The sequence below is a fragment of the Leptidea sinapis genome, chromosome 43 (assembly GCF_905404315.1).
Source record: "Leptidea sinapis chromosome 43, ilLepSina1.1, whole genome shotgun sequence".
Lineage (NCBI taxonomy): Eukaryota > Metazoa > Arthropoda > Insecta > Lepidoptera > Pieridae > Leptidea > Leptidea sinapis.
The window spans coordinates 4135651-4162424 of NC_066307.1; the positions used below are offsets into that span (position 1 = coordinate 4135651).

The 26774-nt window shown below is 36.8% G+C and overlaps 2 protein-coding genes across 2 annotated transcripts; one reads left to right on the forward strand and one right to left on the reverse strand.

Moving 5' to 3' along the window:
• On the forward strand, positions 1-5766 carry LOC126977088 (ribosomal RNA-processing protein 8). Its single transcript, XM_050825782.1, has 5 exons — positions 1-243; positions 329-797; positions 1286-1460; positions 2908-3144; positions 5521-5766. The coding sequence occupies exons 1-5, from the start codon at positions 181-183 to the stop codon at positions 5729-5731; spliced, it is 1155 nt and encodes a 384-aa protein (XP_050681739.1). The 5' UTR covers positions 1-180; the 3' UTR covers positions 5732-5766.
• A 2669-nt stretch (positions 5767-8435) lies between these two features.
• Positions 8436-26543, reverse strand: LOC126977089 (helicase POLQ-like). Its single transcript, XM_050825783.1, has 8 exons — positions 26267-26543; positions 21581-21747; positions 20453-20604; positions 12776-12871; positions 11428-11519; positions 10870-11080; positions 10414-10548; positions 8436-8561 (listed from the first exon to the last, which is right to left on the reverse strand). Exons 1-8 carry the CDS (start codon positions 26416-26418, stop codon positions 8490-8492), a joined length of 1077 nt encoding a protein of 358 aa, XP_050681740.1. The 5' UTR covers positions 26419-26543; the 3' UTR covers positions 8436-8489.
• Positions 26544-26774: the final 231 nt, after the last annotated feature.

Below are 26774 nucleotides of genomic sequence, written 5' to 3' on the forward strand. Positions count from 1 at the left end.
CTTCATAATTGATAATTAGTGGTAAATAAACAGTACAAAACACGTTGTAAATTGTATTATGTAGTACTGTAATAGTACCTACCTAATAAATTTAAAACTATTAATAGAGTATTTGTACCTACTTGTTGACAAAAATAAAATAAATCATAGTGTCAAAATTAAAAATTATTTACACATAAAATGTTTAAAGTACCACCATGGGAAGACAGTCAGGGAGTCTCTGTGAATAATTTAAGTATGAAAGTAAGAGCCTATTGAATTCACTTCTACCAAGAAATTGGCATAATTACTGCTTAAATCAGTTTTTAATTAATGAGGTTTTTTACAGAAAAATCATGTTAAGAAAAGTAAGAAAAAGAAATCAGTTTCTACTGGACACATAAAAAATAACAATGAAGATCAATCCTTACTTTTAGGTAAAATTCAGGAAGAGAAACCAAGTCCAGTTCCTGCTAAAAAACCACAAATCATAACTACAAAAAGTAGAACAATCCAAAATAAACATAAAAGAAAATTGGACACTGGAAATACTATAATTAACAATAATAATAGTGCAAAAACTAGAGAAATAGATTTTGATCGGCATGATGAAGTTATACTAAATACTAGAAAGAGTAAAATTATTAAATTTAATCATGACGAAGTAAAGGATATTGAAGAGACATTTAATAAGACTTCTGTGAAAGATGAACAAAAGAAACGAAAACTTGAAAGGATGCTCAAAGGGGTTGGCCACAGAAGTGAAATCAAAGTTGCTGGAAACAGTTTGAGAGAAAGAATGCTTCTGAGACTTAGAGGTTATAAATTATATTTGTAGACAATCTATTTTATGTAATTTTGAGCTAGAAAATGGTGGATACATACCTGCATAATATATATATATATATATAAACACTATAATATAACTTTTTTAAACAGTTTTAAAATGAGAAAAAGGTTTTATTACGTACTATTAGAAAATATAATCTAACTCCCTTAGCATATATTATATTATATATTTATTATTATATATGTCTAAGGAGTAATTGTTTAAATGTAATATAATATTTGTTTAGTATTTAAGGAGTGTAGAATCAAAGATGATGAAACATTATCTTAAGAAACTAGTCTAGTGTTACATTGTTTTATTCAATACTCAATGTATCACAATAGCAGTGGGCAGGAAATACAATATTTGGGAAATGATTCCTATGTCTATAGCACTTTTATCACAATTACTTTTAAGGGTCCCATAGATAAAGAGATCTTGTTATAATACTAAATTAATATTTTAATAATTCTACAGGTGCACAATTTAGGTACTTAAATGAGAAACTTTATACATCATCGGGATATGATGCTCAGAAGCTATTCAAGGAAGACCCCAATGCATTTCAGACATATCATGAGGGATATCAGCAACAAGTGAAAAAGTGGCCTGTTAACCCACTGGATGTTATAGTAAAGAGGATATTACAAATGTAATCTATCTAAATTATTAGACAATTACTGTTTTAGATATAAGATTTTGACTTAAACATTTAACATGAATATTAAAAAATATTTACTCTGATGGTATGTGATCACCACAAGTAAGTGATACAGAGGAATTGCACAAGTGGTGCCAGTTTTGAAAATCCTGTTCAGTGAACATTCAGATTATGAAATAACATTGACATGGAAACACCTCATGAATGTTATTCTAGTTTTGTTATAAAAGGAATAAAGTTCCTTGAAAACCACAATGAGTAGAAATGCTGTGTGTAATGTTCATTGTTTGCTCACAAGTGAAACAACTAATCTTTACTATGTAGTACTACACCCGGACACTTCCACACACAGCCTAAAAGCCGATTAGAACTGGCCTTCGGCTGTACTGTGCATTCCTTATATAGCACTCAATGTCACACGGTTAATGTTACTGTCGATGTCGTGACAGTGACAGTGATAGTTAACACATATTCTGTTAAGACTAGATGTCAGTACACTACACTGTGTATCCAGATAGTGAGGATGGTTATTTTTGTTTGTAGTACACAGGTCTACCAATGGCTTTAAGGATTAAGTCAGGTAGCTCTTTGGAATACTCACTCTTTGTTATTGATAATCATGAAGTAAAGTTATTCCAAATTTAAAACTGTTAGTCTCACCTTTATCACTACAGAATTACATGACAGGGATGAAACTAATTTTATATTTGGAGTAACTTAACATTGTGTTTATTAATAAGACTGACTGATAAATGCAAAGTCATACAATTGAGTTATTCATAAAGTACTAATTGTCTCATTATTTCATGCAGCTCTGTGTTGCTCATACTCAAATAGTTTGAGGTGACACTGGTCGTGTCAAATCCAAACCAAATTGGAATTGCCTAGTTATTTTTGTTACATGTCATAATAATAATAATATTGACACACTTTTTACACGAATTATCTTGCCCCAGGTTAAGCATATATAGCCTGTGTTATGGGTTACAAGACAACGATATATTTAATACAATTTACTTACTTAAACATACATATATTCATATAAACATAAGTATAAATATAGATAAATACATTGAAACATCCATGACTCGGAAACAAACATCTATATTCATCATATAAATGCTTGCACCTACCGGGATTCGAACCCGGGACCTCTAGCTTAGTAGTCATGTTACATTGCTTCTAGCTGTATCTGAGCTGCTCAGGGGAACTGCAGCAAACTATAGTTTGCTTATTTATCTTCATGCCAAATGTCATTTTTTAATAATACTTAGACTTGTTATTAATTTGGACTGGACTGGACTCTTGTTGTAAAAGTTTATCCATTACCATTCAATGCACACCGGAGCAAAATCCCAAATGTGTGTGTGTCTTTTCATTAAACAATTTTTTAATCAATTTAGTTCCATCCTCATTTTAATAAATTTTATTATTTTAGGCCAAAATCTGTGATTATAGCTGATATGGGTTGCGGTAAGGCATCCCTATCACAACAGGTGCCAAACAAAGTTCGCTCCTTTGATCTTGTTGCAGCCAACACTAGTGTGGAAGTATGTGACATAGCACATACACCATTGCTCAGTTGTTCTGTTGATGTTGCTGTGTATTGCTTAGCTCTCATGGGCACTGATTTAACACAGTATCTTTTAGAGGCCAACAGAGTGCTTAAAGTAGGGTAAGTAATATTTATTTATTTATTTATTAAGGCTTACCAACTAGATACATAATTTTACATATACGAAAAGTTAAACATTAATAAGTGTTACTATTTACATATCTGTTACAGGTATGCACATCGTTACTAAACTAAAAAACTAATGCTAAAAACAAATTAGAAAAATAGCAATAATGAATTTACTACTAATACTACATAGTTACTAATCTATATTTAAGACTTAATGACAAGGACACCTGTTTTTTATAAAAGTTAATATTTGAAAATACATCGATGTTATTATCTAATTTAAATATTTTATTATAGCTTATACATATGAGTTGAATGGGAGAGTTTAATCCGTAGTTATTTCTATAAAATTTAATTAATATTGGGGAATAAGTACCTATTCGACAATTAAATGACGGTACACAAATGCCAATATTTTGAAGAATATTATGGACAGTCTATTAGGTTGTTTATGAGTTTGTAAGGAAAAATCAACTGGGCCGCCTTTCTAAGCATTTCCAGGGAATTAATTTCAAGATTAATTAGCCTTTTTTGGTAATCATAAATATGATAAGTTTTATCGATATAACTGAGTCTAGACACGAATTTTTTCTGCACTGATTCTATTCGAGCTATGTATTTTTTGTAGTATGAACACCAAATTACTGAGTTATATTCAAGGATAGGTCTTACTAAAGAATTAAACAGTATTTTTAGCGACTCAGTGGATTTGAAGTCTCGAGTATTTCGAAAAATAAAACCAAGCATTTTATGACTTTTTTGTGCAATTTTATCAATGTGGCTGCTAAAATTAAGTTCATTGTCTATAATTACGCCTGGATCGTTAATTTCATCAGTATTTTTAATCAAAACGCCATCTATATTATACGTGGTTTTAAACTTTATATGCTTCCTTGATATTTTTAAATGATTGCATTTATTTTTATTAAGCTGCATAAGGTTTGTAGCGCACCAAAGTGACACACGATCGATATCATTTTGTAGCTTAGTTTGATCAAGACGGCAATTCACTGTTCGATATATTTTTAGATCATCAGCATATAATTCATAACTAGAATCAATAATATTTTTTGAAATATCGTTAATAAAAAGTGTGAAATAAATAAATATTTAATAAAGATTGGCACGACATCTCTTCATCCTGATACTGCATTGACCAGGACATTGGACATATGTCCATAGGTGGTTGCATCTCCACATCCCATCATGAGTGCCAGTTTCCTCCCTCTTACATAATATATAAAATTCTCGTGTCATGGTGTTAAACTTTGAACTCCTCCGAAACGGCTGGACCGATTCTCATGAAATTTTGAGTGCATATTGGATAGGTCTGAGAATCGGACAACATCTATTTTTCATCCCCCTTAATCTTAAGGGTGGTCCACACGAATTTTTTTTTTTAATTTTTTTGTCATTTTTTTTTAAATTTGTTTGATTATGAGTCAGCATTAAAAAATACATACAACTTCAAATCTTCATCTACGATCAACAGTTACTTTTGTATCGCGATTTTAATATCGGCAATACAATGTTTGCTGGGTCAGCTAGTAGGTACCTATATAAAAAATTCTTTAAATTTTTACTATTCCCTAAATCCAAGGGTGGGTGATATACCTACATACTATTAATCTATTACTTCATATTTATCAAGTGACATGAATACATATTTATATATAATATGAAGTCAAATTGAAAATATTTGTTAAAACGATGTTTACTAATTATTCAACATTATCATACTAACTGTGTACTTGTAAAGTAATTATCAATAAATAATATAAAAAAAAATGTACAAAGTTTCCAAACCTGTCTATAAAATATATGATGGTGCTTCTTACTTTAGGCATTCACTTCTTTTTTCACATTTCACACCTTTAAAATCTATATATATAATGAAAAAAATAATAAAAAAATAAAATGAATTGCTGTTCGTTAGTCTCGCTAAAACTCGAGAACGGCTGGACCGATTTGGCTTATTTTGGTGTTGAATTATTTGTGGAAGTCCAGAGAGGGTTTAAAAGGTGAATAAATAGAAATATGCTGCTAAATTAAATAAAAACAACAAATTTGTTTTTCCTTTGATGTGTCCATACATAATTTCTATAAGAGAATTTATTGACGAACGGTTTGACAGTTCTGCTGTGAAACAATTTCATTACGACAGCAGGGTGCATATTTTACGAAGTAATTTTTGATGTTATGATATATTATTGGCAAATTGATATAAAAACATTATTTTATTTATTATATACAGAACAACGTCTGTCGGATCAGCTAGTATATAATAAAAAAGCAGGTTAATATTATAATGACAAGCTGTAACTTTGACTTGAAATCAATACTAATGAGATGCATATAAAATTTCAGAGGGCATTTGCTAATAGCAGAAGTTGAGAGTCGTTTTGGTGATGTGGAAGAGTTCACCAAGGATCTGCAGCGGTTTGGTTTCAGTCTGAAGAAGGTTGACAAGAGCAACAAAGTGTTCTACTTCATAGAGTTCATAAAGTCAAGGGAAGCACCCAAAAAGTCCAAACTGCCAATCATAAACTTGAAGCCATGTCTTTACAAAAAACGGTAGAATTGGACCAGTTAATAAATTATTCGATCATGAAATTATTTTTAATTTACCCTCAATTTATATTGTATGTAAAAAAATCTTGCCATACTATAATTTTTTTTTACGGGTCACCTGGTGCTAAGTGATCACCGCCGCCCACATTCTCTTGAAACACCAGAGGAATCACAAGAGCGTTGCCGGCCTTTAAGGAAGGTGTACGCGCTTTTCTTGAAGGTACCCATGTCGTATCGTCCCGGAAACACCGCACAAGGAAGCTCATTCCACAGCTTAGAAGTACGGAAGGACCGCCACACATCCAGATAGTGGGGATGATATCCTAATTTGTGGCGTGTCGTGCGAAGGTGGAATTCGGCAGCAGGAATCAGGGTAAACAGCCCTTGGGAACACTCCCCGTGATAAATGCGGTAGAAGACACACAATGAAGCGATGTCTCTACGCAACGCCAAGTGATCCAGCCGTTCACAGAGCGCTGGGTCCCCGACAATTCGAGTTGCTCTGCGTTGCACGCGGTCAAATGGATCGAGCAGATACTGGGGTGCGCCAGACCAGAGATGACAGCAATACTCCACGTGTGGCCGGACCTGCGCTTTGTAGAGTGCTAGAATGTGGGCCGACTTGAAGTATTGCCGTGCTCTATTAATGACACCCAGCTTCATCGAAGCCAATTTGGCTTTGCCCTCCAGATGGCCACGGATTTGGCAATCGCTCGAGCTTTCGAGACCCAGTATTCTGATACTAGGCGAGGCTTTAAGGGAAGTGTTGTCGAAGAGCAGAATAAAATTGTATCATATATGCTTACTTATCTAGTGTTGACTGTATAAACAAAACTATAAAAAACGATTTACGTACTCTCTTAAATTACTAATAACTATCATTGTTGAGTCGCATTGGACAACACGAGTTATTGGATGCTACTTTACAGTTTTTTTATGACAGTAAGGGTGGTGACGAGCAGAACGTTCAGCTGATGATAATTGATACGCCCAGCCCATAACAATGCAGTGCCGCTCAGACAGCGGCGTCCATATCGTATAGGCAATTAGGCATTGCCTACCTCGTTATGAACCCAAATAAATATAGCATTAGTGTCAAATATAATTTACAAACTACGGTAGGTAGTCTGCAGATTGCATATACGAAGAAAGGAGTGTTTCATACAACTTATGTCGTAGTAAAACGCAACTACGACAAGTTAGATCTACAGTGCCTACCTTGCAGGACAACCAATGCACGCCCCTGCGCTCAGAATTTTTGGGTTTTTCAAGAATTCTGAGCGCAGTGGCGTGCATTGGCTACAATTACGCTCGTCACCTTGATACAGGATGTTAAGTCTCATTTGTCCAGGCATTTAACTACATACAGCGCCCTTCAGACCGAAACACAATAATGTTTAGGTACACATTACTGTTTTACGCCAGAAATAGGCGTCGTTGTGGTTGGCACCCATAATCTTGCCGACTTCCTGTGCAAAGGAGCCTCCCACTAGCAAGGTTATCAAGACAAATTACATATACTTAATATATTACCGTAACAATTTTCATCTTTGTGACTACATACTTTTCCTCATATACCTTCTGGTCTTAAATTTTTTTAATACCTATAGGATGTTTTAGATCCTTATTTAAATATAAGTCTAGCTACATAATATTTTTATATGTAACTAGCTGACCCGGCAAACGTTGTTTTGCCATATAAAGTATAATTCACGCGATAGTTTTATAAGTAATAAAATATTGCCTATATTATAGCCTGTACATGATTTTGTTTTATTGTCAATAGTTTTTGCAGCGCACGCAAAAATAGGTTTTCGATTTTACACCTTGTGTTACAAAATAGCAATTTTATTACGGATCCCTAATTTTCAAAAAAAAAACGCCTATAGCCTATAGCCTTCCTCGATAAATGGACTACCCAACACTGAAAGAATCATTCAAATCGGACCAGTAGTACCAGAGATTAACGCGTTCAAACAAACAAACAGCTTTATAATATTAGTATAGATTTGCATCCCTTAAACGCATAGTATATTAATTGAAATTAAAAGACGTGTGGCACTCGGCTCGACTGCCGCGGTAAAGCTATTTATTGCATAGCATTTTTTATCAACTTATGCAATTATAATTATTTATTTATTTTATTTATGCAGTTTTTTTTTGATAAAACAATTTAGAAAAAAGCAAACGGGAAGTGAGTAAAATTTAACTTGCAAGATTTGATTACAGACAGACAACGGGACAGGTGAAAAAAAATAAAAATGCTTGTCATAAAAAATAAAGAAATTAAAAAAAATCAATATGTACCCCAGGCTCGAACCTGGGACCATCTGCACAAAAAGCATACGTGATAACCGCTGTTCCACGGCAACTTTAATGATCGTGCCGAAATATCTATATAGATCTAGTAAGTAAGTGTTAGGTTATTTTCGTTACGGAATTTCTGGATTCGGTCTCCACGCTCAAGGCCCGCGATAGAAGCTATGCAATATCTTAGTAATTTTCAATTTCATACTGTATAAATAAGTAACTTCAAATTAAGATCAATTAGTTTTTAACAATACAGTGAAATCAAGAGAGATGCTCAGGAGGTCCTGATAATCCTCCGTGCACTTTGGATGACCTCTGCTCCAGCTAGGGGATACAGGAACATAAACGATGAATGAAATGAGTGTAAATATAACACGTAAATGTTAATAAAAACAATGCCGCAAGATTTCTTATAATTTATTAGACATCTTTATACATGATATATTTATTATTTATCACACTTGAAGTCCTTCCATCACATCTTCTGCTTCGGCGCGCAAGTTTTCCACTTTCTCTATCAGCATCATCTAGATTTAAAATACCTGTTTAACATTGGGAGAATTTCAAAGAGAAAATTACTTATAATTTGGAGAAATATACATTAATACGTGAAAAATAGAAACACTACAATTGAATTAGAACAATTCATTGTTATGTCTGTTTATAGACCACCCTGTGCTAACTTTGAACTTTTTGAGAAAGTTATGGATGAAGTTTTATTCAAAACCACAAAATCAAATAAAAAACTGCTTGTTTGTGTTTTAACATACTTAAATATTTTAGAAAATTAATTAATCTATTTTATCTAATCTATTTAATTCATACAACTTATCCAATATGTTCATGGAACCCACAAGCATAACTTCTACTAGTGGCACATTTATTGATAATATTTTTACAAATTTGAGGGCTACTACTAAAAAACGTAATAAGTAAATTGGATTCGGACCACTGTGGTCAGTTTATTCAATTTTAATCCTTAAAACCCCATCAAACTGAGAGTGAGGGCCACCCTTGTTAGAGACCTCCCATTTTTTAATAATACATTAAAACTAAATGAAGCGTATAATTTATTCTTTAATGAGTTCTATTTTCACTCCTAAGTCGGTCCTCAAAACTGATGAAATAGTTTTTAACGATTGGGTAACAGTTGAATTACACAAAAACAGACAAAAATTGTATGATTTATATGCGGAGCGACAATATAACTGTAATAACATATATTTTGAAGTCATCACGACTTCAAAATATATGTTCAATGGTTCTCTAAAAATTTTACTATTGCCAAGTCTAGGTATATACGAGATAAAATAATTAATAGTTCCAACGTAATAAAAACGACTTGGAAAATAATAAATGAAGAAGCTTCAGGCTTCAGGCTTCTTCATCCACACCACCCATAAAATATCTGAGTTAAATTTAAACATTGATAACAGATCTGTCACGTCGGATTGCGAAGTTGCAACAATTTTCGAATCATTTTTTACAGATATATCTTGATTGAAAAGAGTGGCAATGAGTTTCTTGCTACTTCTTCCCATTAGCTCAACCCTTTACGAAGTAACAGTGGATTCTATAAAGAAAAAAAAAGACGTGTGGCACTCGGGGACTGATGCGGTAAAGCTATTGCATAGCATTTTTTATCAACTTATGCAATTATAATTATTTATTTATTGTATTTATGCGGTATTTTTTTTGATAAAATTAATATAAAAAAGCAAACGGGAAGTGAGTAAAATTTAACTTTCAAGATTTGATTACAGACAGACAACGGGACAGGTGAAACTAAATAAAAATGCTTGTCATAATAATAAAAATTAAAAAAAACTTGATAAAAAAAATCAAGATGTACCCCAGGCTCGAACATGGGACCTTCTGCACAAATAGCATACGTGATAACCGCTGTTTCACGGCAATATCTGTTATGACCGTGCCGAAATATCTAAATACATCTAGTAAGTAAGTGTTAGGTTATTTTCGTTACGGAATTTCTGGATTCGTCTCCGTGCTCAAGGCCCGCGATAGAAGCTATGCAATAGCTTAAAATATTTTTTTTTCACATTCATGTCAATTGTCATTTCCGTGACACGAATAAAGTTATTTTGATTTGATTTGACAACTGTAAGGATGCCTGTCCATTGAAGCGGGGAAGAGAGGAGCGGAGGGTAAATATGTAAATAACCAATAGAACTGTATAAATTCCTAATTTCCTTTCAATAGACATGTACATACAGACAACATTCACAAACGGTACGCGGGCGAGTTCGTGTCTTGTTTATTTAGATTACGTTGTCACACACTCTCGGCCTTGCTCCAGTCTACACCATTACCGCAGTCAATGGACAGCAGATACAGCAAGTAAATTAGCACGGGACGCACCCTCGCCGCACTGATGAGGTGCTCGGCAGCAGCCAGCGACAAATGCTGCACGGCTCCCGCTAGCTGCTGGGGAGAGGCGCGCGCCACTTCCGCCACGCTGCGGAACCCGCTACGGAACAGCTGCATCGCCCGAGCCTGGTCAGTGAAATAAAATATAGCATTGGAAATGATGATATGCTACTTAAAAAGGAGGTTTTATGTACAAAAGGTGAAAATCACTGAATCGTTAAAATGGGGGTTCCACAAGGTTCGATTTTAGGACCTTTTCTTTTCCTCATTTATATTAATGGTCTCCCTTATATCGCTACGGATGTATATCAATTGCTGATTTGATTGTTTAACAAATTCTGACGATGTGAACAATGAAAGCTGATAATAGCATTGAGTTCGTTGTATGTGGACATACCCTAAGGGGAAACAGAACGGTAACACTTCCTTTTCACATTTTCAACTAACCTTTCTAACAGCGGGCAGCTCCATGAGCGCCTCTATCTCCGGATGCGCACAATGCCTCAGGCGGCCAGCGAGCTCGCGCAGCAACAGTTGGAACGAAGCAAACGGGCCGCCTTCGTGCTCGGCGAGCTGCTCGCACACACGCTCGCCGCTCGCCGCCAGCGACGAGCATGACGTCATCAGGGACTGGATCCAGCCGCGCCCCACGTTGTATCTACGTACAGCACGTGGCCAGAGTGACACACACCAGCGCAACGAATGGAAAGACTTGCGCAGAAATACGCCCAATACCAGCGTGTAAGGCTAATTTGTGCGTGATTCAATAGATTTTTTAATTTCCAATAGTGAAATATCTTTCTGATTTATTATAAATCAGTTTTTGAATATATTATCCAAATTCTAGAAAAGCTGTAAACAAATTATCTCTATACAAAAATACCAAAGTAGACTTGAGCAAAACTTTATACAGCGATTTACAAAAAAAAATATTTACACTTGCACACTTAGGTACACTGGTACTATCGTACTAAACTTTACAAGAAAAAACAATAAAATACTAACTTGTCAGCAACTTGAGGCAGTGGAACCAATTTCCAGAGATCTCGTATTATCAGCGCGGCGTAGAACCGTTTCAGTACAGTTTGCGATATGTTCTGCAGAAAAATATTAATTTATGAAAATAATAAATATAAGTATCACCTTCAGCAGAAAAATAAGAAATATTAATTTTGATTACAGTATAAATGGCAACATATTAGAAACGGTCAATCAAATAAATGATCTCGGGATCATTCTAGATTGTAAGTTGAGTTTCATACCACATATTGATAATCTGGTGAGTAATGCTCTTAAACTTTTAGGTTTCATAATAAGAAGTACAAAAGAATTTAAAAGATCATCCACAAAATTAACGCTGTTTAATTCAATGATTAGAAGTAAACTTGAATATTGCTCCGTTGTATGGAATCCTAACTATCAAGTGCATAAAGACAGAATAGAAAGAGTACAAAAAAATTCTTACGACACTTAGCCTACAAGGACAATATATTAAAAGAAATTAATAATACCAAGGATCTCTTAAAACTTTATAAAACCATATCACTATGCAAGCGAGAGTGTTTTTTTGCATAAAATTGTAAACGGGGCTATTGATAGCCCGAACTTATTAAACAGAATTAGGTTAGCAGTTCCAAGACAAAATGCACGGTCACATATTAAAAATAAAATTACTTTTATGCCAATAATTACAAAGAGTAACCTAGGTAGGACCGCTCCTATTAACAGAATTGTATTGTCCTACAACAATATATTTAAAATAGCAGAATTGGACATATTTTGGAACTCTGTATCGATTTTCAAGCGCAAAATTAAAAATCATTTTATTAAATAATATCATTCGTTTTTTTCGTATTTAATAATAGTTGCTGTATTTTAAATTTAGTTTATATAAAATTTAGATTTTTCTTTTTTGTTTAGAGTTATAAGTTTTTTATAATTTTGGGTAGGTAACTAATTTATAAAGTAATTTAGATAGTAAGTAAACGAGGAAATTTTTATATGTTAATAATGTTTTTAAGTACTTGTAATTTAATTAAGTAATTAATTGCATGTCGAGTTAGCCCGTAAATGGGGTATACGATGTTAAATAATATAAGTAATTAATGTGTAAATATACCATAAGGTACATAAATTGTATACAACGTGGGCTTCCTATTAAAAAAAAAATTGAAATATTTTTCAATATTCCGTTGCGCACTATTTGTTTGTATATGCATGAAATTTTTGCAATGGTTTTAAAAATATATAAATTGCTTGAATGTAACAATTGGATTGAAGCACAATGAATCATCGTTTCAATCTTCCCATTTTTATTCTTTCCCTTTGGTCTGTTCATCTCGACTATACTTACGGTTATGGGTCTCCCTGTTATCATACGAACAGCATTGCTCTCCGTGATGCCCAGCACCTTGGCACATTGCAAACCTTCATCGTCAAGACTGCAGTACTGTGATTATTAAAATCATATAAGTAAACGCCCTTGTAGTTTTAGAGACTTATTTAAATATTTTGAAGTGCTATTGTTAAAATTATTAGTTTTCCCAATAACGAAATAAATTTACTGATTTGGACTCAAGTCCCAAAAACAGGAAAGTTAAAGTTGTAATACATAATAACTCAGAACAATTCTAACGCTGTAAAGACTTAAATAGGTAAAAATAAATTTTAGAGGTTGACCATTGCAGACATAAACAATCATAAGCTTTTTGAAGGAATGTATTAAATTAATGAGTAGAAAAGTGAATAAAAGAATAGATAACTTATAGCACCTTCCTTGATTGACGAGTTTATGGAAAATACTTCTAAAAGGATTAAAACTATTATATTACAACACCTTAATAATTATTGCGGCCAGACTTTTATTCGACCGGCTATTTGTACATTTTCAAGAATGCATAGTTATGAAATTGATAAGTTGATGGGACAGAAAGTTATTGGTAATTTAGCGTTGTTAGCAGGCTAGCGAAACTCTTTAAGAAAAAAGCTTTTCACTCGATTGTATGAAACGTGCAGTCATTGAAAGGTTGACAGACGACGGACATAATCTTGTAAAAAAAACGGAGATAGTTCACTTTCAAACTTAGTCGGATTGTACTTTTTTTTATGGAATAGGAGGACAAACGAGCGTACGGGTCACCTGGTGTTAAGTGATCACCGCCGCCCACACTCTCCTGCAACACCAGAGGAATCACAAGAGCGTTGCCGGCCTTTAAGGAAGGTGTACGCGCTTTTCTTGAAGGTACCCATGTCGTATCGTCCCGGAAACACCGCACAAGGAAGCTCATTCCACAGCTTCGTAGTACGAGGAAGAAAGCTCCTTGAGAACCGCACTGTGGAGGACCGCCACACATCCAGATGGTGGGGATGATATCGTAACTTGTGGCGTGTCGTGCGAAGGTGAAATTCGGCGGTAGGAATCAGGTTGAACAGCTCTTCGGAACACTCCCCTTGATAAATGCGGTAGAAGCGGTGCGCTCGTACGCTACGGACGTCTCGTTTCGGTTTCTTAACAGATTTTATTCAATATTTTAAAGTGAAGGTCAATTAAATTTCTGCTTTAAGCTGTTACAATAAGTCACAAAATTGTGTAATATAGTTTGCAATTTGAATCTCACGCTCGCCCAGTATCTCTTGGCACTGTGATCACAGAACAACGGAAAATACACAGAATCAACATGTCGACGATGCGATCACCGCCTCATCATTATAACTCAGATTCAGATCTGTCGAAAGTGAAAACGGATGATCCTGTGTGCAGTTTAATGAGAAAGCGAAAACACGGGGATGACTTCACAGTAATTTTCAAGCAGTTCAGTGTGGAATTAATGAATAATTTCAAAGTCTTCAAGCAGGAAATACAAAAAGAAATCTCAGAAATTAACAACAATCTTAACTCTGTCATCAAAACTGACTTACAGAATTTAAGCTCTAACATCACAGAAATGAAAAAAGAATGTAAAGGTATGTCAGTCTCTATACGTGAATTAGAAGGTCAGCATCGATCAATGCAGTCCAAGATAGATGAAATTCAAAATTCAGTGCAGTTTACGTGCAATAAAGTTGATGATTTTGAGATTAAAATACAAAACTTAAGTAAAGAATCTAAGAAAATTATCAACTTGGAAAAAGAAATATCGGATATAAAAGAGCAAAACCGACACCTGAGAAACGACATTAATAATAAAGAACAACAAGACAGGAACTGTAATTTAGAAATAGTCGGATTACCCGAATTCAAGAACGAAAATTTGATGAGCATCTTTCTGAAAATAGCTGCGGTCACTGGAGTCGCTCTGGACGAGAAAAATATTGTTCATATAAACCGAGTTACACCCAAAGTTAAAATACAAGGACGACACAACAACATCGTAGCAAAGGTCAGTTCGCGCTTACTACGAGATGTATTATTATCGAAACTCAGGAAACTTCGACTGACAACCAAGGACATAGACCTGCCTATAGACCCAAAACCGATTTTCTTTAACGAACACCTAACCCCGTATAATAAACAACTATACAAGAAATGCAGAGATTTAGCGAAACAGAGGCTGTATCAATTTGTTTGGACAAAAAATGGAAGGATTTATACCAGAAAAAACGACACCACTCATGCTATACAAATAGTGGACGAAGAGGACCTGATGAAAATTGTAAATTCCTAATGCATAATAACAGGATCACCCAGGTTATTTTTTCACTTTGTATAGGTCGTTTTTATAATTCAAACATATACTTTTATTTTATACATTTATATGTTATCAAACTTATCTCTCTATTATCCATACACCTTTATACAATTTATCTGTTTCGATGTACAACTAACCAAAAATTCTGTCGCCTCTCTATTTATAATTACTACTCTTTGACGTCACTGACCAGAAGGTATTGTATTAAGTGCATAAACAAGTTATGGTTCACGCGCTTTGTATTGGTGCGATCTTTGATTTTACACAATAATTATTGCAGCACCAGATTTCTTGTGACATGGCATATTTCTCACATGGTTATATTGGTACATAGGATAAATATTTGGAATATAGTTTATATTTTTTATTTTCTCCTTCTTAATATGCAACAAAATTTACAATTGAACTGTTTATCAAAGTCTATTTTTATGAAATCAACTATTTATAACTACTTAAAAAATACATTAAATATTTTTAAACACAAATTACTACCTACAACACATAACAATCTCGCACCATTATTTAGCGAGCGGAGTATAATACTATTAATTTATTCACTAAATATATTTCTGACTATTTTGTTGTTCTACCTACCTGATTCTGCTAAAACATTGCGATCATCTGTATACTCTTTTGATTATTATAGTAACACACGTAAATACTATTATCGTTTACGCGCCTTTGTATATATCTTTGTAGGTATTTCGAATTTTTGTCGCATACCACTTGCGTATATTGTGGAGAATTATTTGAGTATGTACTGTTTAAAAAGTTTAATGAACTTGACTTTATTGTATGTAGTAAATTACACACTCCTGTTGTTTCCGGGCCTGGTTGAAGTTACTATGAATGCATTAAGATTAATGATTATAGAATTTGGTATTATACAAGACCAAATATTACATATAATTATTACTATATTAATTATGTTTATCTTGAAAAACTGCCTAATATTACAAAGCTATCTGACTTTATTTTATGAATCTGTTGCAGATCAAATTATGAAAAATCTCTCACTTAAGCGTATGTTAAAAAAATATATGAAATTGTTTTTTAACATTAACCAAAACGGAAACATGATTCATAGACATATTTTAGAAATCGGTATATATGCTTTTTACAGACACGTCTATCCTTTAACGTCTTCAAAAATTGTAATTGTTATACAATTTAGTCGTTTTACGTCGTCAAAATGAACAATAAGGACTTAACCGTGTACTACCAAAACGTACGCGGACTTAGGACGAAGTGCTTAGAACTGCGGCAAAGTATTTTATGTAACGATTTCGACATTATCATAGTTACAGAGACATGGCTGCATGACGGAATATTTGACGCCGAGATTTGCGACGACCGGTACGACGTGTTCCGAGCGGACCGCGACCTAGCTTCTACAGGCAAGAGCACTGGGGGCGGCGTCATGATATTAACGCGAAGAACTTTAGGTGTCACACTGTTGGAACTCGACTCGAGCGCGTCTATTAAGCCTATCGCTGTCGAGTTAATATGGGTTTCGTTGTCTATGCGTGTTTGCGGTTCTCATTCGGATTTAATTATTTGCGCTGTTTATATACCACCTGAACCACGATTAATGTCCGATAATATAAATGCTTTAGTAGAACAAGTCTTGTTTGTTAATAATTTACATACTAATTCTAATTATCTAGTCATTGGAGATTTTAATTTAAGCTGTATTTCCTGGGAAAACGATTGTCCTTTATTCTTAAAAAAAGGCCCCAAAGTAGTGCAGGCTGCTGGCATGCACTTACTGGAGGAGTTAGAATTTATAAATTTAAAACAATTTAACTTTCTTAAAAACTACGCAGGCAATACTTTAGATTTATGTTTTTCAAACCTACCACTTCTAATATGTCATAACCATACTCCGCTGGTTAACGTAGATCGTGCTCATCCTCCTTTTACAATTAACATAACAGACTTAAACATACAGCCACTACGTGAATCTTTTATTCCTAGGAGAAATTTTTATAAAGCTGATTACGCCAGTATTAGTGAAAATTTGAGCGCACATGACTGGCCTAGCTTATTGCGAACAGGCACTATCGATGAGGCGGTTGATGTTTTTTATGATATTTTGTATATTTGTGTAGATAAGTACGTCCCTTTACGTAAATCAAAACCGAGTAGATCGTACCCTAAGTGGTACAGTTCTTCTCTTATAAAAATTGTCAGGGAGAAGTACAAAGCTCACCAAAGATGGAAGAAATACGGTAACCCAACAGACTATGACGAATTCACATTGCTTCGCTGTAGGGAGCGACGTGTACAAAAACAATGTTTCAATAACTTTACTTCAAACTGCCAGGTCAATATCAAATCGAATCCTAAATTATTTTGGACTTTTGCTAAAGCTCTTCGAAGGGGTTCCAGTTACCCTAAGTCTTTAAGTATGGGCAACGACAAATTTGTGGATGGGAAAGAGATTTGCGATGGTTTTAACTCATTTTTTAAAAACGCTTTCTTTAATCACCATAAGACGGATCAGTTTCCAGAAAACGTCTCTCATGGGCTAGACGCATACTCATGTGTACGAACAAATCCCACCATTATTCTTAAGATGCTCCAAAACCTTAACACTAGGAAAGGCGTTGGTTGCGACGGTATTCCTTCCACATTCTGGCACTTGTGCGCAAAAAGTCTTGCCCTGCCCTTATCAATCATATTCAATCGCTCTCTAAGTGAAGGTATCTTTCCACACAGATGGAAAACAGCATACATAGTGCCTGTTCACAAAAAAGGTAGCAGGACAATGATTGAGAACTATAGGGGTATCTCAATGCTATGCACTGTAGCTAAGTTACTCGAACTTATCGTATACAATTCAATTTATCATATAATTGCTAAATCCATTCCTCATGAACAGCACGGTTTTCTCAGGAGGCGATCGACTTCCACGAACCTGGCGTGCTTCACCGATTATGTACTTTCTAACATGCAACGTGGTGGTCAGGTTGACGTGATCTACACTGATTTTGAAAAAGCTTTCGATCGTGTGGACCATGTCATCCTTCTCCACAAACTGCAGCTCCTTGGAATTCATGGAGATTTACTTCGTTGGGTACAGTCGTATCTTTCAAATAGATCTCAAGCGGTTGTAATTGGTGGTTACAGGTCTGATCTCGTTGATATTCCCTGCGGTGTACCACAGGGTTCGCATTTAGGGCCATTGTTTTATAATGCATATCTCTATGATATCGGTTCCTGCTTAGCTAACTCTGAATATCTTATGTATGCTGACGATAAGAAGATATATCGTAGTATAAAATCTATAAATGATTGTCAGTTGATGCAAAAGGATCTCGACTGTCTTTTTGAATATTATAAAAGAAACAACATTACAGTCAACATACTCAAATGCGTGCAAATCAGTTATACGCGTAAATCAAAGCCCTTTGTCTATAACTACACCTTAAATGGCACACTTTTACAGAAATCCAAACTTGTTCGCGACCTCGGAGTATATTTTGATCACAAAATGTTACTCTGCGACCACATTAACAACATAGCAAAAAAAAGCATAAGAAATCTGGGATTTGTCCTGCGCACGTGCAAACCATTTTCTGATATAGAACCTATTAAAGTTATCTACTATGCATATGTCAGGAGTATTCTGGAATATGCTTGTCCAATATGGTCTCCACAATATATAATTTACAATGAACGCTTGGAACGTATACAGAAAAAATTCTTAAACCACCTAAACTACCGTAAAAAATTACACACCGGCTCTTATTATGTCAGTTGTAAGGCGCACAAACTATTAACGTTGGAGCAGAGACGCATTTTACTTGATATGAGCCTACTATTTGATATTGTGAACAGCTTTGTTGACTGTGATAAATTGACCTCTAAAATATCATACTGTACACCGTCAACCCGCACGAGGCACACGAATCTACTATATGAACCACTACACTATACAAACTATTCCAAAAACACTTTCATATCACGGGCAATACATACTTACAACACAACCTTCAGTCACGTAGATCTTTTCAGCATAAATAAATCTAAATTCAAATCAGAACTCATAGCTACTTTCAATGATACATCTAAGTAACTGATGCACTAACATAATATATTAATATGTTTATTTATTTTACCACATATAGTATACATATTTATGTATTACCTTTTATGTATATATTTAGTAACAGTTTTTTTTTATGTAATGAAACGACCTATATAATCTCAAGATAAATCTCATTTTTGTTTAGTAGGTATCGCACCATCTTGAAATTTTTCGGAAACCGTAATTTAATATAATATAATATAAGGGAAACCTGTTATTGGCATTATTATTGTAAAATATTATTAGTTATTTATCTAATCTGTAATATGCTGTTGGTTTTCTTAATAAAATAAAATAAAAAAAAAAAAAAAAAAAAAAATAAGGCACACAGTGAAGCGACGTCTCTACGCAACGCCAAGTGATCCAGCCGTTTACAGAGCGCTAGGTCCCCGACAATTCGAGCTGCTCTGCGTTGCACGCGGTCAAATGGATCGAGCTGATACTGGGGTGCGCCAGACAAGAGATGACAGCAATACTCCACGTGTGGCCGGACCTGCGCTTTGTAGAGCGCTAGAATGAGGGCCGGCTTGAAGTATTGCCGTGCTCTATTTACCGTACTTCGTGGCACATCGCCATATACTGTTATTACTACTACTATTTCAAACTTATGTCAAATGACTGCATGTTTCATACTAAACTAAATTTCAATTTTTATTTCGGCAATCCCGCCTCTTATAATGTAGTATTTACCTATATCCTCTTTGTTTGTTAAATTTATTTTATTTTACTATTGAATTTGTTATCTAAATTCTAGGAAATGACCTGTGCTGATATTTGTGGTTTTAATTTGGAGATTGTATATAAAACACCAGATGTTAGTTACCAAGTTAAACAGTTCCCTATTAAAATTTTGATGTTCTTAAAATGTTCATAGAATCACGTAACATTGAAACGGATATTTAGCTTCGACATTTTAAATGAAATAACGATTAAATTTTAGTTTATTACTTAGATATTTATAAATTATATTATATTTTAATTTGTGAAGTAATTCCGGGGATAAGCACCATATTTTCCAGTAACATGAACTTGTAGTTTCTGTAGTACTTTTAAAATTTGAAAATTTGTGTTCTGTATTGGTGGAACTTAAATAAATAAACAAAGTAAGAAAACCTGTTATCTTTGGCCAGAATGTTTGGGTGGTCAACGCAGATATCCCTGATGTTTTTTCTTTTTATATGGGTATGCTTCTAATCAAAATCGACATGAATTAAAATAGCGGTTATAGATGTACAGAAATAGGTCTCACCAGCGAGTAGTAATGCCTATAGTCCAGCGTGAGGCCGGGCTCGTGCGGCGTCACCAGGTAGATGAGGTGCAGGCTCCCCACCAGCACCAGCGAGCGGGACACCACGCGGACGTCATCTGAGAACCGTCGCGCAACATCCAGCTCCAGGCAACCTGTCGGCGACTAGGTTATAAGGTGGACGAGACGAGCAGGACGTTCAGGTGATGATAACTGATACGACCTCCCCATTACAATGCAGTGCCGCTCAGGATTCTTGAAAAACCCAAAAATTCTGAGCGGCACTCTAATTGCGCTCATCACCTTGAGACATAAGAAGTTAAGTCTCATTTGCCCAGTAATTTTGCTAGCTACGGTGCCTTTCAGACTGAAACACAATAATGCTTACACATTACTGCTTCACGGCAAAAATAGGAGCCGTTGTGGTGCCCATAATCTAGCCAGCATCTTGTGGAAAGGAGCCACCCACTGGTAAATCACCCCACATTACTTCACTATGAGGCGATCACATATTGTCAGTCGATACTTTTGTGGAAGTAGATGAAGCGGTTCAATATCCATTAGAATATTTAAATTCACTCGATTTGACGGGAATTCATCTGAAATCTGCGTACCAATATAAATGTCCAGAAATATAAAACCAAAGCTTTGGCAGTGGTACGCAACTAGCGGTAAAAAAAATAATGAAAAAATGAGCAACGTCATAGAAGCAACAAAATTGACTGGACCATTCAAAGTTGAATATATCATTTCTTAAATTCCTACGAGTTCTTGGATATTCCCTTCACATTTACGAGCTTGCTTTTCTCAACATGATTCAATCTTTTAAATTATGTGTATTATGTATCAGTTTTAAAGAACAGATTGTTTCACATTGACAATTATAACTATGTCTGCTATGCTCTAGGACCAGCAAAGCAATCTATCTGGCTTAAAGATTTACTTGTGGTATTGTCAAATTAGATGTATTAAAAGAGATTTCGTTGTATTATCTTGCCATTTAGCACTAAACACAGCAACGCGTGGCATTGGCAGGAAAACTAGTTATAAATAAAATCATGTACCAATTTTTTAATAACCTCAACAGCCGTTTCAGCCAAGCCATATCGTGATTATATATCATTAGCTTACCTTTGATGGCAGCTTTCCCAAGCGCGCTAACTATGAGCTCCCAATCACTGCATTTGCCAATTATATCGTCATCGTCGGCCGGCTGCTTGTTGCCCAGGAATTCTAATGCACCAGTTTTTAGTAAACTGCGCATTGTCTCATTGCACAGATCGTCCAAACATTCTGGCCTGACAACAAGAATTGCCAAAATTAGTACAGTTTTTCTAAGGGGCGGACAAAACGAGCTTGCTGGTAGGAGCATACTGGTCACCTCATTATATGGGATTACCGAGGCTCATACGCTCTCAAACACCAGGGGAATCACAAGAGATTGAAAACACATTGGTAGGAGAGGGCAGTAGCGTCTGTACGACATTTTCTTAGGGGGGGGTAATAAGTTCAAGAAGTCGCCTTGTAACTGTAAGAGAGGGTTAAAGGAAAAAAATTAAAACAAACACTTTTTTAATAACACTTTATTATTTGTAATTTTAAATCTCTATGTAAAACACTTTGCAAAAAGAAACTTTAGGGTTTTAAGGAACATAATGGTTATTAAAAATTATTAATAATAAAGTAACATAAACGTAATTTTTTTTTGTAATTTAATAAAATACTACATAATACGTAAGAATGATACATAATATCACAAATATAAAATAACTAGCTGACCCGGCAAACAAGGCAAGAAGTGGGAGAGTCACGCAGCCGTCTTTTGACGTCAGCACAATCGGGCCAGACTCGTCCGGGTTAATTACCACACTCGCACAGAATACCGGCGTGAAGTAGCGGCCTAGTGCCGCTATGTTTCGTATAGGTTAGTGTCGAGGACCGGAGGCCATTTCCTCATGCTCATGCGTGTGTCTACAGGCCCCATAGTGGTAACGCAGAAACCGATCATCTCATGGGCTGCGTTCAAGCGGCAATTGACGACGTGCTTGCACAGATCCCCTCCGATGAAATCACTTGGGCTTGGATCACGTACCACAGACTACGCAGGGCGATCTGTGCATAATTTTGCATTGGCGTACGGTCTGTCCCAATTGGTTGCGTCGCCAACGCGGCTCCCGGATGTGGATAGCCACATGCCGTCCTTATTAGATCTTCTGCTGACTACACATCCCGATGGTTACCAGGTCATTGTCGACGCCCCTCTCGGAACGTCTGACCATTGCCTGGTCAGGAGTGTAGTGCCTATCCGACGCCCACGTCGCAGACCACCAGCGACCCGCCGCGTTTGGCACTACAAGTCAGCAGATTGGGATAGGATGCGTTCCTTTTTTGGATCCTACCCTTGGAGCAGGGTTTGTTTCCCTTCGGATGATCCTAGTGCTTGCGCCGTTGCAGTAGCCGATGTGATACTACAGGGCATGGATATTTTTATACCAAGCTCTGTAATACCGATCGGTGGCAGATCACAGCCCTGGTTCGATGCGTCAGTTAAAGCAGCATCTGACTGCAAAAAACAGGCGTATCGAACTTGGGTCGCGGCGCTGGGCACAAAGGATCCGAACTGCATAGTTCTTAAGAGGAAATACAACCGTGCTTCCAGATTTTTTAAGCGGCAAATCGCCCGTGCTAAGTCAAAACACGTCGTCAAAATCGGCGAGCAGCTTTCCAGTTACCCGACCGGAACACACAAGTTCTGGTCGCTGTCGAAAGCTGCTCTTGGTAACTTCAGCCAGCCGTCCATGCCGCCGTTGCACATGAGGAATGACACCCTGGCCCATACGGCAAAAGAGAAAGCCGATCTCCTATGCGCTCTTTTCGCCTCCAACTCGACTCTTGACAACAACGGAAAAACACCGCCGACCATCCCGCGGTGTCAAAGCTCTATGCCTGAAGTACAGTTCAGACAGAAAACTGTTAGGCGAGCTCTGTTTTCGTTGGACGTCAGGAAGTCGAGCGGGCCGGATGGCATTTCTCCAATCGTGCTTAGAACGTGTGCCCCTGAGTTGACGCCGGTGCTAACGCGTTTATTCCGGCACTCTTATTCCAAAGGCGTAGTCCCTGACTCATGGAAGTCAGCCCTTGTCCATCCGATCCAAAAAAAAGGAGACAGTTCGGATCCGGCAAACTACAGGCCTATTGCTATTACCTCCCTGCTCTCCAAAATCATGGAGAGCATAATTAGCCGTCAGCTCTTGGTATACCTAGAGGGTCACCAGTTGATCAACGACCGACAATACGGGTTTCGCCATGGTCGGTCGGCAGGTGATCTTCTGGTATACCTAACACATAGATGGGCTGCGGCTATTGAAAGCAAGGGGGAAGGCCTGGCAGTTAGCCTCGATATAGCGAAGGCCTTTGATCGTGTATGGCATAAGGCGCTCCTCTCTAAACTTCCATCATTTGGGCTTCCCGAGAGCTTGTGCAAGTGGACCTCCAGCTTCCTCACTGGGCGCAGCATACAGGTCGTTGTCGACGGACATTGCTCGAACCCGAAGCCCGTGAATGCTGGAGTGCCCCAAGGCTGTGTGCTATCTCCTACGCTGTTTCTTCTGCATATCAATGATATGTTGGACACCTCCAACATTCATTGCTATGCAGATGACAGCACTGGTGATGCCGTATACACGGGCCATGCACGTCTCTCTCGGGAAATCGTCGACCAGTGCCGGGAGAAACTTGTGTCTTCTATCGAGTCCTCTCTTGAGAAGGTCGCGGAATGGGGTAAATTGAACCTTGTCCAATTTAACCCCCAGAAGACTCAAGTTTGCGCGTTTACCACTAAAAAAAACCCCATTTGTCGCATCACCGCTCTTCGACAACACTTCCCTAAAAGCCTCGCCTAGTATCGGAATACTGGGTCTTGAAATCTCGAGCGATTGCCAATTCCGTGGCCATCTGGAGGGCAAAGCCAAATTGGCTTCAAAGAAACTGGACGTCATTAATAGAGCACGGCAATACTTAAAGCCGGCCCACATTCTAGCGCTGTACAAAGCGCAGGTCCGGCCACACATGGAGTATTGCTGTCATCTCTGGTCTGGCGCACCCCAGTATCAGCTCGATCCATTTGACCGCGTGCAACGCAGAGCAGCTCGAATTGTCGGGGACCCAGTACTCAGTGAACGGCTGGATCACTTGGCGTTGCGTAGAGACGTCCCTTCATTGTGTGTTTTCTACCGCATTTATCACGGGGAGTGTTCCGAAGAGCTGTTTTACCTAATTCCTGCCGCCGAATTCCACCTTCGCACGACACGCCACAAGTTAGGATATCATCCTCACCATCTGGATGTGTGGCGGTCCTCCACAGTGCGGTTTACAAGGAGCTTTCTTCCACGTACTACAAAGCTGTGGAATGAACTTTCTTGTGCGGTGTTTCCGGGACGATACGACATGGGTACCTTCAAAAAACTTCAAAAAAAGCGCGTACACCTTCCTTAAAGGCCGGCAGCGCTCCTGTGATTCCTCTGGTGTTGCAAGATTGTGTGAGCGGCGCTGATCACTTAACAACAGGTGACCCGCTCGTTTGTCCTCCTATTCCAAAAAAAACGTTGTTTTGCCACATAAAGTATAATTCACGCGATAGTAATTTTATAAGTAATAAAATATTGCCTATATTATAGCCTGTACATCATTTTGTTCTATTGTCAATAGTTTTTGCAGCGCACGCAAAAATAGGTTTTCGATTTTACACCTTGTGTTACAAAATCATTTTCCGCAAGATCCAACGATATTTACGAATCTAAAATTCCATTTTCTCTAGAATGGTCCAGAATAAACCTGTTTTATTTGATTTCCTGCACCAAAACAGATATTTCATAACGAGAACTAAGACAAATTTTATGACTAAAGAATTTTGTGAGAAAACGTTTTTGAGTCAAAAAAACTTGCTTCCGGTATACCAAGTTCTCTGAATTTTGGAAAATTAAATGCGCGAAATGGGAAAGTCGGAATTCTCGTAACAGACTTGGAAGGATATTTAAATCTTATTTTCGATACAATAATTGAATTATGACTCTGGGAACTAACTACTACCGAAGATTTGATGTTGTTTTCTCTTTAAGATTCATCTATTCCATTGTTCTTGTCAAACTTCAAATTTTATTTGAGACCCGAATTTCGTTTTTGTTTCCTGGTTTCTAGGGGGGGGGTAGTTACCCCTATAATCCCCCCCCCCCCCCCCCGTAAATTCGCCCTTGGGAGAGGGGCGTGGATTGTAGCGGAAGCTCCGTGGTGAGAGTCAACAATTCTGCCCTTTTGCCAGCGACGCTTTTATGATATAAACTTTTGGATACCGCTTTAAAGTATGTGAAATTTAATATACGGTAAGATATTTCCTTGCTATGGACGCTGGAATCACTTTATTCATGTAGGTCAGGAAAATGATACTTAAAAAGTTTTCTTTTCTTTTTATACTTACCATCACGATAGGAAGGGGCAAGAAACTATTTGCCACTCTTTTAAATTAATCCCCATATTCACGCTTGTCTCTCTGAGGGTTAAACAGAGTTCTTAATGCTATGATTCTGACTTAAAGGTTAAAAAAAATTAACAATACTCTCTGATGTCCATAGCACTACCACCGTTTCGGAAACAAACGTCGCTCGTATTTTCCTGACTTTTTCCACTCATCATTATTTTCATATCTCTTATTCTTTGGTACGTTTCAGTACGTCTTGAATCTGTTCGTTGATTGTATCGTATATGTTTGTTACGTAAAAAATCGATGTAAAATACATGGGTGTATAAATAGTATGTACTTACGTGACCGAAGCAGGTAGTAGCGAGCAAGAAAGAACATCTCTGAGCGTACGAGGCCGCGTCGCCAGCCGCAGGGCGACCGCACTGAGCAGTAACGAGCCTGCTCCCGCCCGGCCCAGCTGGGAGCGGACCGGGGGCAGAGCCGCACTGAGCATCGCACGCAGGGCTCCCCAGTCGCGACCCGAGCATATCACTATACTCTCACCTGGGAACACATACGTACATGACCAGGCGGGCTAATGATCGACCTGATATTAAGCGGTATTATTATAAAAGTTAATATATGTTAATAATACTGCGATACGCTCACACATAACATCCGCTTATCACCCGTTATACCCATACTTAACTATGAAATATCAACTAGGCATGTGGGTAACCTAGTTTAATTAAGGCGACACTAAATGCCAGCGACCTTGAGCGATATGAGTTCACGGCTGCCGACCCGCCATCTATGTAACAAAGCCAATATTTTCAAAATTCCTGCGTGGAAAACAGTTTATATGCTCAC

Bases quoted from the DNA above. Each gene is read 5' to 3' on its own strand.
- LOC126977089 (XM_050825783.1), bottom strand. From the start codon at position 26,418: ATGCTCAGTGCGGCTCTGCCCCCGGTCCGCTCCCAGCTGGGCCGGGCG. The intron at 12,872-20,452 runs GTGAGACCTATT...TAATAATCACAG, and splicing joins ATAGGCATTACTACTCGCTG to TACTGCAGTCTTGACGATGA. The intron at 10,549-10,869 runs GTTAGTTGAAAA...TTCACTGACCAG, and splicing joins AGCTGCCCGCTGTTAGAAAG to GCTCGGGCGATGCAGCTGTT.
- LOC126977088 (XM_050825782.1), top strand. From the start codon at position 181: ATGTTTAAAGTACCACCATGGGAAGACAGTCAGGGAGTCTCTGTGAAT. The intron at 244-328 runs GTAAGAGCCTAT...GGTTTTTTACAG, and splicing joins TGAATAATTTAAGTATGAAA to AAAAATCATGTTAAGAAAAG. The intron at 1,461-2,907 runs GTAATCTATCTA...TTATTATTTTAG, and splicing joins GTAAAGAGGATATTACAAAT to GCCAAAATCTGTGATTATAG.